Raw genomic sequence first — 16,568 nt, forward strand, 5'->3', positions numbered from 1 at the left:
TTTACAGATCAATGGCGGATCTAGACATTTTTACATGGGGTGGCAAAAGGTTTTGGTAGAGTGGCATAAGAAGGTGGCATATTATCCAAAATAACATTGCAGTTCTACTTCTGTAAGTAAATGAACAAAAGGACTATTTTTACTGAACATTTTTTTTATTGTTACATTATATTAATTAACACTTCACACACATTCTTAATCTTAGAGAAAAGGAACAAAACCAGTGTGGGGTATGATTTGGGAGGGCAGCTGGGGGGCGAACAGTACAGCCCCTGTCTGGCATTCATGCAGCTGTGAAACACTGTTTCAGCTGTCAAATGTTTAGAAATCTTTACACTAGCAGAGATGTATTATGTTTTGATGTATTTGATCATTCTAAGTCTAAATGCCAGCGATCAGCCCATATTTGTGCCATCTTCCTGAGTGGAGAGCAGGACATTTTTTTATTATTATTATTTTGCACGCATGCCAATTATATTTTAAAGACATATTTATCACAGAAACCAAAATATACCCTACATTCAATATTTGCAGGTTTGTTCTTATCCATAGAAACTCCTTCCTTTGGCCTCTCACGAATTGCTGCTCTTTGCACTCTCTCTCTCTGGACGTTTTCTTTGTGTGTGCCCAAATTTGCATGATGACCACTGAGTTAAATCATTTTACATTTTACCATTCACAGCAGGAACAAAAGCCCCTTCCAAACCGACTGACATTTTGCAGCAGGAACAATAAACTTTTAAAACTTTATTGATTATTCTGTGAAAGATGGACACAGTATAATTGCACATAAATTGGTTACTCAATAATTTAAAAAAATGTAGTTCCTTTGTAAAATTAATAATTACATCTTAATTTATGCTGACATGCTACAGAATATTTAGAAAATATTTCATGCAAGTTACTAATTATGGTAAGTGGGAATGTGTTTAGTCAAAATAAGCAGCAATCATGTTTTCTTTACTTTGACAGTTATTAATGTTTATCAGGGCCCTACAGTTGTTTGTTTTCTTTATCAGAATATCACAATTTTGTAGAGGCATCGTTGCCCTTCACCTCAGAGCAGAGTGCAGTCAGCCATTCCTTTGTGCTTGGGTCACACTTTGGGACCCTGGAGGTCTTTTGGCCAAAGCCATAGCTATCTTCTATTCCTCAAGCTGCAGAGCATGACTTATTGCATTATAGCCTGTTTTACTGTTAAAACTGCCATACCTCATTTTACGCTTCACAGTTAACAAGCCCCCAACTTCAACACTAGGCCAACTGACATTTTAGCTCAACAAAGCTGCTGTACTCTTATTAATATGAAGCGTCTTACATGTAAATAACGCTCTGTCTCTGTCATCTGACATTGGCACTGTTTGGTGGAAACAAAAAGTGGCAACAACTAAAGTCTCAAAATACCTATATATTTCACACCTATAAAATTCACAGTGGCAAAATGATACAATGAAACATGCAGTCTTAAATAATAATAATAATGATGATGATGTAGAGAGTCAGATTTCATGCTCATTCTGATGAAAATTATGACTCAGGTAATTTAATCCCCTTACTCTCAATCATGGTAATCCACTTGAATGATGAGACCAAGGTTTGAAATGTAAAATCTGTAGCATGAAAATAAAAAGAAAGTAGCACATTTTTACAAAGTGTTCCATACTGTGATTTGCCATTCATTAAGTGCACAGATTTGATCTCTATGTTTACTTTACCTGATTTTTTTAATGTTTGTTTTCCTTTGTTCATTGTAAGGAAATATGAGTACTTCTTGTTTTTTTTCTTTAGCCACCTGTCACCACCAAGTGGTGCTGCACCATAACTCATAGCTTGTATGTCATACCTGTATACTCTAAGGCAGGTTTGGGTAACACTCTGGTCCTAGAGGGTCACTGTCTATTGCAAACTATTACAGCCCTATCCAATGCTGGAAGATACCATCTCAGATGAGGGTGGAGGTGGGGCAAGACAAAGTCATTTTGTATTTTCCAGCTGTGGAAAGTCTGATAGTGCAGTATTTACTGTAGATCAAAAGAAAATTTTACAAATGCTATAATCATATCAAACATGAATACAATTCATGTACATACAACATGTTTATTTAGTTGTGGCAGTAGGGTTTCAGGGTCAAAGGGTTAAAGTTATAATAAATCATCACTGGCATACAGTAACAAAACAAGATACTGATGTCATCAGTGCAGGGTTTGTATTCCCTCCATATCCAACAGAGGTGGTTGAACTTCTAAGGTTGGAGTACTACCATCCGTACACTGAGATTCAGTACTATCTGCTCTCTCTTGAGAAAGTGAAGCTGTACATTCTGTATCTGGTACCTGCCCCAGCATAGGACATCCAAGGTCCTGTGTGTGGAGGAAAGGGCTGGATCCTACCAGATCATTTTTTCTGGGGCCATTGGTAGAGCTCTGTTGACCTGAGATATACCCTGTGCATACTGATGTGTGGATTCCTGTGGGGGTCAGAGAGCTGAAGGCAGTGTGATACTGTGGCTCACCAGTGGGAGTGACGGAGGAATGGATGGGTGTCTGGGAATTAATCTGATAATGTATGGGATCAAGGTTGGTTTGAACACTCAGAGGTGGATGGGGACAGGCAGAATTTACTGGAAAACATAAAGGGTAAGAGCTGCTCATTGTGGGAATAGAGGCATTGCAGGTTAATTGTGGAGCCTGACAAATCACTGGGAAGCTACTGTATACAGAACTGAGCCCCAGGAGTGATGGACCTACTTGGCTTTGAGGGCGGGTCATATAAGGAGAGTTTGGATTTGATGTTGAGGTTTGGAAGGGACCACACTGGCCCTGTAACCTCTGAGCTGTAGTTCCTTCTCTGTCAGAGCAGCACATGTGTAAACATGATGAAACAGGGTTAGAAGAGTGCAGCAAGGTGGGATTCCTGCCCTGGGAGGGCATCCCACCACGATCCCACACATTTCTGGCTGGGTGGCTAATTGCTTCATGGTGGAGGTGCAGCCCAGTGGACATATTTAAAGGTGCAGGAGGTTGCCAGTCACTGGAAGCAGTCACAACAGTACTGGTGACCCTCTGCATGCCAAAGGAATACGTGGAGACAGGAGGAGTATAATGTAGCATGGCTGTGTTCGACTGTAGGAAATGCATCATATCATGAAGCTCCTTTGTGAGGTTGGATACTTTTTGATTCAAGTTGGTCACCTAATAAGAAAGAGAATAAACAAACAAACAGTGGGGTATATCTGTGGTTTATGTGTTTTTATATTACTGATCATAAAATACAATACTCAGAGGAAATACACGATTGCTTCAAAGTCTACTGTTAAAAATCATAGCAAGTTCATTCATCATACATGTAACAGTAAAAACCTGTCCTGACCATATAACTTGATTTTGCACTTATAGTGGCAAAAACTAGGTCCTGTTAATAATGCCTGACCATAGCACCCAAACAGCAGCGAAAATACAAAAGATAATAATAAAATTTTTAAATTCATACTTAATAGAAAGGTGTATCAGCTGAAGTAGTATATTGGATCATAAAAACCTAATCCCAAAATAAATGCAGTGTATATCACTTTATTAATATTGATGATACCTCTTTGTTGAGTTTGCTGATGTTCTGTCTCACTTCCTCTGTCTCCAGAAGCAGGTTTGCATTCAGCTGTAAATGGTCTGGAAAAAATAAAAATGAAATATTCAACGATCTGTGTAATGTGGTAGCTAGTCCCAAAATGAGTAGGATTATAGGCACACGTTGAACATAGAGAAAACAAAATGAGATATGTTGTATTGAAATATGACATTTTACTGAAAAGATATGTTTGTGAAAAATGTTTTTAATCAAGTATTTTTATCTGCACCAGTTCAATACAGTTCACTTTTCATCCACTGTACAGCTTTCAGAGACTTTACCTGCTACATTAGTCATTGCCTCGCGCTGCTCTACATTAAACTGAAATGCATCACCATTGTCCTCTATTCCATCCACGACTCTAGCAGAGACACAAATGAGTGCTGCGTAATTTTAAATAGATACAAACTGATCACACATTCATGTTTGAATAAAGCACGATGACACATTACCTGGGGCTAAGGTTTAGTGGACTAATACAAAGCATAGATGGCATGAGGAGCTTGGGAGGCTGATGGCTCAAGCCTAGGCCACTGCTGAGACTGGATAAAGGATTTGGAGAGAGCTCCTCATTAGTAGCAGGCTGAGGAGAGGGGCTGCGACCTCTATCTCCCTGAACAGGTGAGCGACAGAGGCGGAGTGGGTTGATGGGGCTGAGTTCCTCCCCTAACATGCCTTGTAACAGAGGCACCCTCTTCTCCTGAGAGTGCCTCATATCTGCATCATCTCCCTCAATGATAAGAGGTAACTTATGGTCCATAGAAACATGACCCTAAGCAGAAGATAGTTAGAAAGTTATGTTTGTTGTTTTAAAATAAATTAAAGGTGCTAGAGTCTGCAGGTTTTTGGTACATAATAATTCTATGATATCATTATACACATTATATAAGGCCTTATAAGGCCTACACATTAAATGGGATCTCATTTTGTGTTCATTTCTTATTACCAGCTCTCTGCTGCATTTTTCTTCTTCTATAAACTGGGCTTTGCTGTTTCATTTTTCCTTTCTCTGTAACTTAACACTATTGGATATACCCTTGTTTCAGCTAAGTGTATGAATTTGGGCAGTGCCATTTTCACCAGCATACTATTGGCTTAACATGTAAATGCAGTTTATGTTGTAATTGATTGCCAGCTGAAACAAACAGATTATTGCTGAGGTATTTACCTTAGTAAGGCACACATACCTTAGAGAGTTTAGGAGTCCATGAAAACTTTGTTAGTCCCTAGAGATATTGAAAAATTAACAGGTTATTCAATCTATATTACATAGTGAGCCAAAGATACTCTATTAATGAGGAAGGCAAAGACTTTAATCACTGGTATCTGTTTGTTGACAGTATGTAAATGTCTTACAGGAGTTTCACTGCCCTCTCTCAAGTTGTAGGTGAGGTTGCGGTGGATATCAGAGCTGAACCAGCTGCTGTACTCTGGGTATAGCCCAAGGACCTCTCTTAATGCCCTAACACTGATGTACTGCAAATCACAGTAGGTTAGTGCCTTCACATCTGCATTGGTTTTGATCACTTGGTCATGTTCTGGAAGATCCGCACCAATAAGGTCACCTTTGCCTGTAGGGATTTAAATAAACAGGTTACAACAATATAGCTAAAATATGCAAAATGAAGAAAAGAGGAAATATTAGTTGCACACCCACCCAGGATGGCCAAAACCATGCCATTTCTCAGAACCTCCAAGGAACCTGAACAGACAAAATAATTGGCTTGTAGGGCATCTCCATGCCGGATAAGGTATTCTCCTGGTGCACAGAAGGAGGTTTTGATGTGCAGAGAAAGGGAGCGCAAACATCCTCTGCTTGCTCGCTCAAATACAGGCAGCTGCAGGATGTCTTTGTTCAGGTGCATGGCAATGTCAGCTCGCAGTTCATCTGGGAAGTCATGCAGTAACTAAGGTAGAAGATTGGAAAAATTAAGGTGTTAAATTATATTTGTCTCAATACATAACCCAGGTAAAATCTTGATTTTAGTTCTGCTTGATCTACATGCAACCTCTGATACAGTGGGCCACAACCAGTCAAATCATACACGACAGTAACATTTCTTATCACTGCTATGTAGGAGACACTTTGCTCTTTCACCAACTGATTCTATTGGTGCTTAGAGAAATTAAATACCTGGGTGCAGTTAAATTTCTATTAATTAAATTAAGACAAAACAAACAGTTATTATTAATCATTACAAGCAGGAAACAGTAAAAACTATTGCTCTGCTTGATTCCAGAGCTATAAAGACAAAAGGTCAAGGTAAAAATCTTGTCTTGTCAATTGTCACTAGAGACCTGCCCTGTCAGATACTGGGAAAGGCCAAACCAAAACTAATAAGCAGTTACATTTTGTTTTTAGAGTGATGGCCACCATACCCTCCCACATGCCTGGATATGGTGCTAGAACCTGCAAGTTTTTAATGGATAATATATCCTCCACCACTTAAAAATACAAAAGCAAACAATGATATGGTTAGTGGTTTCTAAGGTTGAATTACTCACGACGTGTCAAGTGATGCTCGAAAAAGCACATATGAGGTGTTAGAGCCAGCATGTTCTCAGTGTCTGTTACCTTCAGGGAACAGTGAATTAATTATCTACAGATGGTGAAGGTGAGGGTGTTAAGGAGTATTATCTCAATTTCAACTCCTACCCTAATAATTACAGGGAACGTCTAGATGGGTTTTGGCACAGTTACTAAAGTTCTATTTGCAACAATGGGACAACTACTTAAGGAAGTGGAATAAGACGCTGATTCTCTGGAGTCCAGAGAATTTGAGGTGACCCACTTTATTGATGACATTTCTGAATCAAGAATCTAGCAACCACACAAAAAGTACTTCTTCGTGAAAAAGACATTTCTGCAGCCTGCACAATTAATATTTTATATTCCACTCAGTTTCTTATAAAAAAGAGGCAACATGTAACAGAAAAACAGAAGATACAGAGGGCTACTCTATGATGGAACCACAAGACTGGTTTTAATTTGTGATTCTTCACCCACCTCATTGGCATTGATACCATTGTTGACTGACCAGGTTGCCTGAAAGTACTCCAGCATCCTCTGCTTCAGCTGTTGCGGTAGCCGATGCACACGAATAAAGTCCTTGAGATCCTTCATTCGAGTGTGATAGAGAGAGCGTCGTGAGTACATGCGTTGAATGATGGCAGTTACATTGCCGAAGACCACTGCATGCATCAGGGCTGGAGATGGGAGAGGAAGTAATTTTACATATTCTCAGAACATTTGCCATAATGTGGTGAATTATCTTCACATTGCCAGGAAACTCACCTCCCATCAGCATTATGCAGATGGAGAAGATTTTCTCGGCGTCAGTATTGGCACACACATTACCAAAACCTACACTGGTAAGGCTACTGAGGGTGAAGTAGAGAGAGGAGATATAGGCACTAGGCATGGAGGGACCACCCATGGTGCTGTTGATGTATGGCGTCTCCAGCCGCTTTCCCAACTCCTGAAGCCAGCCTGGTGGATGAGGTTACAAGAAGGTTGGGTAAGACTTGTGGTCTGTCTTAGGTGACTAACAAATTGTAGAAAGTGAGTGTTTTACTTTCTTTCTTTCTTTTTTAAAGTCTGCTTCAGTGGATGAGGGTCATCTGCTTTAGTCCACCATATAACGTGTCTTAGGTGGCATAAATAGGAATGATTTCAAGCATTAATGGTGATATAATTCTACTTTATTATATTGAATATATTGAGTATACCTAATTTCCTTTATCTGCCTTATTGTCTTTTTTTCTGTAAAGCACTTTGAATTGCATGAACCTGTGTGGAAGGTGCTGTATAAAACTTGACTGATACTAATGAAAATAGTCTGTGACCTACACTTCCTCTGGATTGAGGAGATGAGCTAGCGGTTGAAACGATGCTTAGGCACTCAGGCACTGAAGCGTGACTCAAGAGATGTGCAGCACTGGACCACTGGGGTTGCCAAGGGAGGCAGCAAAATGATTCAACAAAGCTTAATGATTGAGGAAGAATATTATAGCCTTGATTCAGTGGTTTGGGAGCTGTCAGACATGTGCTCACCTATGTCCCAGGTAACGGGGTCACTGCTTTCTATCTCCATACGTCCGATGACGTACCAGACACAGGCCATCCAATGAGCCAGCAGGGCAAACACAGACATGAGCAGGGTCAGGACCACAGCGCTGTACTGGGAGTAGCGATCCAGTTTCTGTAACAGGCGCAGCAGGCGCAGCAGACGAACTGTCTTCAACAAATGCACCAGTGAGGTCTGGACAAGGAGAAGGAGAGCATCCAAGTTTGTGCATCTTTATTGTGTCACTTTTTAAATATCTTTTCAGCACATGCAGATTTGTTCCACTCTTGACTCTATTGTGAAGAATTTGCTCTGAATTTAATATTAGTTACTATTAGCAGGAGGTTATTTTAACCAGTCAGTTTTAATAACACCAAGGCTACAGTTACAAAATGTCCTTGTGTGTCAGCTGAGGCCTAAGGCAAAGTAAAAATAATCTACTAAATGTACTAGTGTTTATCTTGAGGATGAAACTGAAGCGAGCAGAGAAAAGAAAATGCTCAGTGACATGGATAAATGTAGAGGGATAATCATGTCCAGTCCAAAGCTCCAGTAGAAATAACACTACTAACATTAGTCTTCAAGTTAGTGCACGTAAAAAGGTTGTACAGTACAATGGAAGGTATAATGACATTCTTACCACTGTAATGTTGAAAGCGTAAAGAAGGTCAAAGGGTAAAGCTGCCATCAGATCGACAAAGAACCATGTGGTGCAGTAATGGAGGTAGATGGATCGGGCATCGTACACTACCTGACCTGACTGACTCACATAGGTGGTCCGGAAATTTAGGATGATATCTGAAAAGGAGCAGTGAAAACAGGAGAAAAGGAAAAACAGAAATAATATATAAAAAGAAAAAATATTTCATAATGGCATGACATACTGTATTTAGGTCTAAGATGAGCAGTTTGGGACTACAACACAGGTAAATACAAACAGGATTTATTACCAACCTACAAATCCATTTGTGGAGATAACAGATTGTAATACAGCTGACATCATTTAGCAGAAGTAAATCTGAATATTTGATAAGATTATTAGTCAGTTTCAATCTTGCAGTATTTTTTTTTTTTAAATGATGGACATCAGGAAGATTTAGCTGTTGTGTTGGTAACATCTAATCACAATATCCTACCAAAACCGTGAATTTTTTCCTAGCAGTACATGAAGTGACATGACATGAGTCCGGTAGTACATTTAATTTTTCATTAAACATTAAAAATGAGGGTTTTTGTGCAAAAAGAGTGAATGTAGTGTGGCAGTTCAAAGAGAAGTGTTTGATTCTGAACGTCTTCAGTGAGAATTGCCATAAAAATGGATTTAGGAAAAGGAAAAAAGTTAACAAAAGGAAAGAGCAACAGCTTGTGATGCCAGGTGTGTAAATTTTGAGGACAAAATATCCCCAGACAAAGTTATTGAGAGAGATGAAGTCAGAGAGCTCATTCACAGATGTGCCATCACACTTCCTTTGGAGGAAAAGTGGGACAAAGTGAGAGAAATCTAATTATGATTCGTAACCTGGGGCAACAGAGACACCCTGAGCGCGTGAGGAAAGGTAAAAGGTTTCTAGGCATCACCAGGGAAACCACTGCAACTGCACTGGGAAATATAGTAGTTCTTAATTTAAACTGAACATTGGTATCTCTCGCAATACTTCAAGATGCTTCAACATAAAGGTCAGCTGGTGTGCAGTATGCAATCACTGTACAACTTGTTATTTTAAAATTATAGAGGCTGCAACTAACACTATGTTATTAAAAAAAAATTGGAATAAAATTGCCTACTGTCTGGAGGAAGAAAATTATTAGCTGAGGTTTCGCAGAGATAGTTCAAATTTTTAAAAAGTATTTAAAATAAGTCATTCAAGTTATCACCTTTACAAGAATTATATTTTAATAGAAAATAAACACATCATACCAAGTATGAAGAGCATTTCAACTGCTATATCACTGCCCATAGTGGTGCGACTGACAAGTGAGTGATGGTCAGTGCTCTCGTCATGACTGACAAAGCAGACATCGTAAGGCACAGTGACAGCCACGTAGAAGGTGGCCAGTAGAATCAGCCAGTCCCACAAGGCCTTGGAGATGCTGTAGTGTAGCAGGATGAAACGTGACTTCTTCACAGCTGCCACCTTGTATTCAGGCAGAGATGGTTTCTGGAACACACTCTGAAAAACAGGACATATTCAACTTGAAAACACATCAAAATCCTGAAAGTGTCACCAAAAACTGTGCCCGGTGATAAATGGAAGTCATGAGGTTTAAACCCTCTTATTTGACGAACTTACTCAGCCTTAGGAATCTGAAGCACTTGGTTTTACATTTATGGCCATTTTATACCCTAAGATATATTTCATCTTTTGGATAAATGATGTAAGGATGTACATTTTTTTCTGTGTCCCTTCAGACAATGTTTGCATACAACAATTAGTTGAGCATGAAACACTGCGTGTAGCTACTCGACATGCAAGTGGTCATCCATCTTCAATATCCACATCATGATAATGTTTTGGATCAATTAGAATGGATTTAAATAAACTAGGCCATTTATGCCCATATGCTTGGTTTGAAGATTGTCCCAGATTTAAAAACATCAATTTTTAAATTAGAAAAGCTTTTGAGCAGACTATTCAGAGAATTCACAGTGCTACTGTTTTGCATGTCAGTTAGTTTTAACTGTAAAAAAATACATTAAGTAGAAAACAAAAAGTGAAACATTTAAACTCTAGGGTTTCACGCCGTCTAGTGAATAGAGCAACTGGAGCAGCCTTTAAATCCTCATCTGTATTTATAAGACAAGTGACACACAACTTCAACACACAACAAAATTTCAATTATTAAGAGAAAAGAAATATGACATTTTCAAGAAAAGCTGCCAAATATCAAGGAGTAAAAATGAATAATGAAATACTGACATTTCTTTGTACATTGTAGGTTTCATTATTTTAATCCAGATGTTTACACTCACGTTGGTCAGTTTCCTCTTCCCCCTCCTAGTGAACAGGTCAGTCAGGCGGTGCAGAATAGTCCTCCCCCTCTTTCGAGCTTGGGAAAAATGTGGTAGATTGCTTTTCCTGCTGTGGTGAGCAGTCCCTGACATACATGTGAGCAAATTTACAATCACTTCCCCTGAATTGTGCAGTATTTTTTTTGTTTAGAATTATATAAACAAATAAGGCAGGATGACATTTTGAGGCTGAAAAATATCAAAATTAAGATAGGACTAGCCACAGAAGGAAATGCAATAGGCAGGCCTCACCTTCTCCTTTGGTGTAGTGATGACTTTTCCCATATGATTCACTGACATCTTTGAAGGATAACAGGACCAGCACCACCTCGCCTTTCTCATTTTTAATTGGCACAATATCCAGCAGGCACCAAAATGGATTTCCTGAGGATATTTAAAAAAAAAAAAAATCCACTGAGATTGCCTAACAATATTGTTCGACAACTTTCCTCCAAACCGATAATTGGATTTTTATTAATACTGGAACAAAAAGGCCAACCTAACCTCAATTCACTGTGTGTGTTCTCAAGTTGTTTTTCCTCACAGAGAATAAAAGGTCAGGAAAGAGGTTTAAATTGAAAACATCGTGACCAATTTTATAACCAATATGTATAAATATTTTTTTAGGTTAGGTTTTAGACATTTTAATTTTAAATTAAAAGTGTGTTTTTGAGTGCATGGTCTTCCTCACCATTTTTCCTATAGAAGCAAACTTCTCCCTGGTACTCCTGCTGGCCCTGCAGAGCTTTGTCCACCTGTTGGATCACATCTTCACTGGTCTCGGCCCCATGGAGGAAGCTGCAGGTACAAGTCTTCTGCATCACCTCGGTCCGTACAAAGCCGGTCAGCTCACAAAAACCGTCAGAGCAGTACACGATGGGGTAGCCGTAGCGACCCTGAGCATTTCCTAGTAGGAAGTTACTGTCTGTGAGGAAAATAATAGTTGACCAGGTTAGAGCTCAAACTACTACGTGGGATTGAGGAATTGAAAATTATGATATTTCTGTGCTTTTTAGCTGTGACACAGTTTGAGACAGTGACTCAGAAAGCACAACATTCAGAATAGATGATCTGATTGTGCCTTTTTCCCACAGCTACATACTTTACTTCAGACTTCATCATTTGTTGGTGTACCAACAGAAAACATTTTTTTTATAGCTGGATCATGGAGTTTGCCTTAAGCTTAGATCTCTTTAAAAGCCTGGTGCACGTCAGAGAAGGCTTTGAACTATGCTGGTGGTGTGTATGAAGACTAACGTTATATACAGGTCCCCAGCTGGCATCATGGGGGGCCATTGCCTGATTGAGGCTCTGGCCCTTAATTAGCAAGTGGAACATGTTTTCATCCTACCACTGGTTATGCAATGGACTTTGGTATTGACACATTTATTTCTGGCATTAAATGGAGCTCATATCTTTTAAAATACATTGTTTGTAAACAATTTTTAAATTTTATTTTTAGAAAAGCTGTGACTGGGAAACTGAAAATACTATTTACACTCAGTATTAGTTAAAGCTTGATAAAATCAATGTAGTCTAATAAAACAGCCCTGCTAAGAGTCATACCTAAAAGTTTTAATGTACAGTTTTTGGTGAAACTAAGAAATTCAACTTTATGATCATTTTAGAAAATGTTGTTTGTGCTGTTGAAATATACTGTACTGAATTATAACAACATAAATTGATTCTGTTAATTCTGTTAATTCTAAAATGGCACATCATCAATGTTAAAATACAACATAACAGAAGCTAACAAAGTTAGTGATTATATAACAGTGGACGCTCCCAAGAGAAAGAATACTTCTGCATACCATGAGCTCTATTATGCCTGAGAAATAATGGTGTCGATGAAGATCCCTGGGAAATCAATTCAGATAGAAAAAAAAATAAAACAATATTGCTGCTGGAACACTGACAAGTCATTTTAGGGCAGGAAGTGTAGGTGGTGAAGCACAAGAAAATCATTAAACTCCTGCCTGTTAACAGAGCACTATATTCAATGTGCAACATAATGTATGTATCTTATGTATTAAAACACAGAATAGTCAAATAGCAAAGATGTACTTCACACTTAATGGCCACAAACTGGCTGCCATGTGAAAAGAAATACATTTTAACAGGTTCCATTTAAGCTTCAGAATGGTTTGTACAAACAAATGACACACTCCACAATCTATTATAAAGACAAACAGCCAGATCTTGTTATAATTCACCATCTAATGCAGGTCTGCTTTGACTGGACATAAGCTTAAAAAGCTTTTCATTGGCATCTTTTAGAGATTCATCCATTCATTTAGAGATTCATCCATTCATTTGCTTTTGAATGCAGGCGGATTCAATTTCAAAAAAACATCTTTGTTTGACTGTGGTGCAAAACACTATAATGATGATGTAGCTGACAGGACAATGTTAAGCACCTGTGCTGCAGCCAGTTTTAATGATTGTTGCTTTGCATCCTCCCTGAGGCTAGGAGAGTAAACACAGCCTGATAATGCCACAGTTTGTTCAGATGCATGCAGCTATAAACCTACCTGATTTTTAAACCAAATATACAATAGCCAAGTAGGCAGCATTTAGGGTGTGTTAAAGTGTTTGTTCCAGAGGCAAGGACATGCTGTTGACATGCATGTGGATATATTCTTCCTGATATGTGTAGAGTTAATCTCACAAGAAACTAAATTAAGATCTTTCCACACTTGTGTTGCCATAGCAATTTCTGCAGAGGAAAACTAAAACATATGGCAATGCTGCAATTTGCATCAGTGAGGTTACCAAGACTCTGTGCCCTCTGAAACACAGATGTATCCAGTAAAGGATCTGCAGAGCCTGATTCACACTTAACTCATTTAATAGATTTGACTAACTGTAACTGTTAAAGCACTTAAAGTGTGCAAGAACGCATGTGTTATAATATTTTTAGTATGAATAAAATGATTCATGAACAGCATGGTTTATACTGTCATCCTTTAAAGTCCAAAGACCTATTACTGTGATTTGTCAATCACTGTTTATTCCTAATCTTTGAAAAGTGATGTAATTTAGATTGTTACAAAATGACAAATAATAAAGTTTTTAGTCAGTGAACCATTCTGTTACATCCTTTGCTCTATTTGCTTCCACTAAGTTTAACTGCACTCACACATAATAATCGTTATCACTATAATAATTATTATAGCACTTGTAAGCAGTAGAACGATGCAATTCAAACACCTACTTAGGCAATTAGCAGAAGATGCTGTCACCAAGGAGGAAGAAAAGAAACTTAGAGCTTTCTATACTGTATGCCTGGTTCTCTATATTTACTGTATATCACTGGAATATTTAAAATTCTGGATCCTGCAGCCAAAAAATGTATAAGATACCATATGTTGCTCTAAACAATCAAATCAATTCAGTCTTTATCTGACATTACCTATATTTTCAGGTGGTGACTGATCAGATTAAATAGTTTTCACCTATTAAAGTTATCACTGATATTTTTGCCTTCTGCATAATCCATTGTAATGAATTTTCCTGTTTATGTTTGAGGATCATGTGAACACCACTACCATTCCCCAGAGTCCAACATCAATTCACATTCACAGTGCAGATATTTGGACAGGATGTAAAATAGACTTTTAGCGCTGCACTTATCCCCTTTTCTTCAAAGAGGTGTCATTACAAAGAAAAGCTTTCAGTTCAGCTGAGACAGATTCAAGGCATCCAATAGATTGAATGTTGCCCTGCTCTTAAGCCATGGCATATCGGTTGGCCCCTTCAACTCCCACTCACTCACTTGGTCAATCCGCCCACTTGCATATCTCATACAGAGGTACTGCAGCAGCTAGGATTGAGAAAATGCCTGCTGCACTGATGTATGCATGTGGGAATCTGTTTGTACACACAGTGTGAAGAAAGGATGAAGGATTTGTGTACGTGTGTACGTGTGTGTGTGTGTGTGTGTGTGTGTGTGTGTGTGTGTGTGTGTGTGATGCAGCGTAGATATAATGTAATCACACTGAATTTGTGAGTTTGAAAAATATTGTTGCATTTCAGAGTGGTAACACACAAGACTTCCAATATATGCAAATGGTGCATTTAACATTTGTGAAGATACTGAAAGTCCCATCATGTTTTCATGTTATCAGTTAAATTTAACATTTTTAGTTGTGTGTGATTTTAACATTTTGAGTTCAAACTCACAAACTTAAGACTTCTAGTATAAAGGTTAGAATGAAAGTAGAAAATTATAATTGCTGCAGCACAGAGTTGTTGAATGTAGATTGATGGAGAAAGTTTTATTAACTTAAAATTCAAATCTATAACACAAAGACATGTTCAAAAAGTGAAAGTGTCTAAATGCTTTCTGGAGCTACTGTACAGACAACTATTAACAAATCTGTTTCTGAATAAGAGCTCTATTTTATATCACCATCACACCATTGATCCTACACCTTGCACAAAAGCACCAAAAGGATATGCAAAGTAAATACAATTGAATAGATCAAAAATGACCATTCATATACAATATATCATTCTAAACTGCACTGTTCAACTCCATTTATGGTTATGGTTTACTCTAATAACTTCTTATTCTTATAATTGGATCTCACTATTGTTGGACACAGTTGTTGACAGCAGTGTTTCTCAGTGTCAGCTACGATCATAAACTGGGTTGCAAAATTGCCACAGGCTAAAATCGTAAAAGCTCGGCTTAGCTGGTATAGTTAAAGTCATGCTTAAAATTGAGACAAAAACATTTGCATTCGGCTACTGCCCCCGCGACCCGGCCCTGGATAAGCGGTAGACGATGGATGGATGGATGGAACATTTGCATGCAGCACAATATTAACTGTGTAATGTGTGTCTCTAAAGAAAAAGTTTGAAAAATGGTGATGATGCTCTGCCAAAAAACACTTGTACTGGCAACTAGTACAAGGATGTACACAAACACAGTATTTACAGATTATTGTTTCTGTTCCACAAACTGTATCTAAGCTGCAAACTTGCAAAGTGTCCTGTTAACATAAGCAATGTACTATTCATGCACCTTTATAAGTAATGAAAGATATTCTCAGATGCATGTTTTCTGTTATTAACAGTATAAATGTATAAATGTTTTTTCCAAAGTACTTACGAGTGCCATCAAAGTGGTTTGCAATAGAATCCAGGAATGTGTTTTGTGGAGCAAGGAGGCCCTTCATCACAGGCATCTTGCACTAAGAGAAGGCTGCAGGCTCATATAGCAGTTTCCAGTAGTTTGTCACCATTCCCCAAAGAGGACCTGAAAGAGAACCACGATGCTTCTCCTTGGGCTCGCTTGCAACTCTTCTACAAGGTTGTATTGTAGTGTAAGTACTGTAGTTCCTATTCTGTGCTGTCAAGAGAAAACCACGGACTTGCATCACACAGAAAAGCAGTTTCTTCTTCGGATGAAGCTCCAAGGTGCTGCAGATCTCCGCTAGTATTGAATCAGAAGCTTTCAGGTTCAGCTGCGCATCCCTCTGCTCTCAGCACTACTCCAATATCACAGAAAAGCCTCAGATTCTCTACAATCAGTCTATCTCCACTCACCATGGTTCCTGCCATCTCCAAGTCCCCTGCCTCTCTCTCTACCTCCCTCTCTCACACAAAAGCCTGAACCATCCCCCTTTCCACATCCACACAATGGGAATTCATTAGTTATCTCTGTAACATTCTCTTTCTGATACTGAACCTGTGTACTACTATATTTCCAGTCCCCAGAGAAATTACTAGAAATTACTTTCTTCTATTTGCTATGTCCTGAGTTTATATATATGTATATATATATATATATATATATATATATATGTATGTGTGTGTGTGTGTGTATCTACCCAATATATATATATATATATATATGTATG

At 38.4% G+C, this 16,568-nt stretch overlaps 1 protein-coding gene across 1 annotated transcript; it reads right to left on the bottom strand.

Moving 5' to 3' along the window:
• Nucleotides 1–1,413: 1,413 nt before the first annotated feature.
• kcnh4a (potassium voltage-gated channel, subfamily H (eag-related), member 4a) lies at nt 1,414–15,893 on the bottom strand. The gene is made up of 19 exons (XM_026324419.1): nt 15,818–15,893; nt 11,393–11,626; nt 10,954–11,085; nt 10,663–10,787; nt 9,610–9,862; nt 8,332–8,489; nt 7,679–7,886; nt 6,920–7,114; nt 6,632–6,831; nt 5,282–5,531; nt 4,981–5,195; nt 4,812–4,850; nt 4,077–4,396; nt 3,906–3,985; nt 3,589–3,665; nt 3,060–3,191; nt 2,748–2,847; nt 2,391–2,620; nt 1,414–1,419 (listed from the first exon to the last, which is right to left on the bottom strand). Exons 1-19 carry the CDS (start codon nt 15,891–15,893, stop codon nt 1,414–1,416), a joined length of 3,030 nt encoding a protein of 1,009 aa, XP_026180204.1.
• Nucleotides 15,894–16,568: the final 675 nt, after the last annotated feature.

This window comes from Mastacembelus armatus, chromosome 8 (assembly GCF_900324485.2).
Source record: "Mastacembelus armatus chromosome 8, fMasArm1.2, whole genome shotgun sequence".
NCBI classification, from domain to species: Eukaryota; Metazoa; Chordata; class Actinopteri; order Synbranchiformes; family Mastacembelidae; genus Mastacembelus; species Mastacembelus armatus.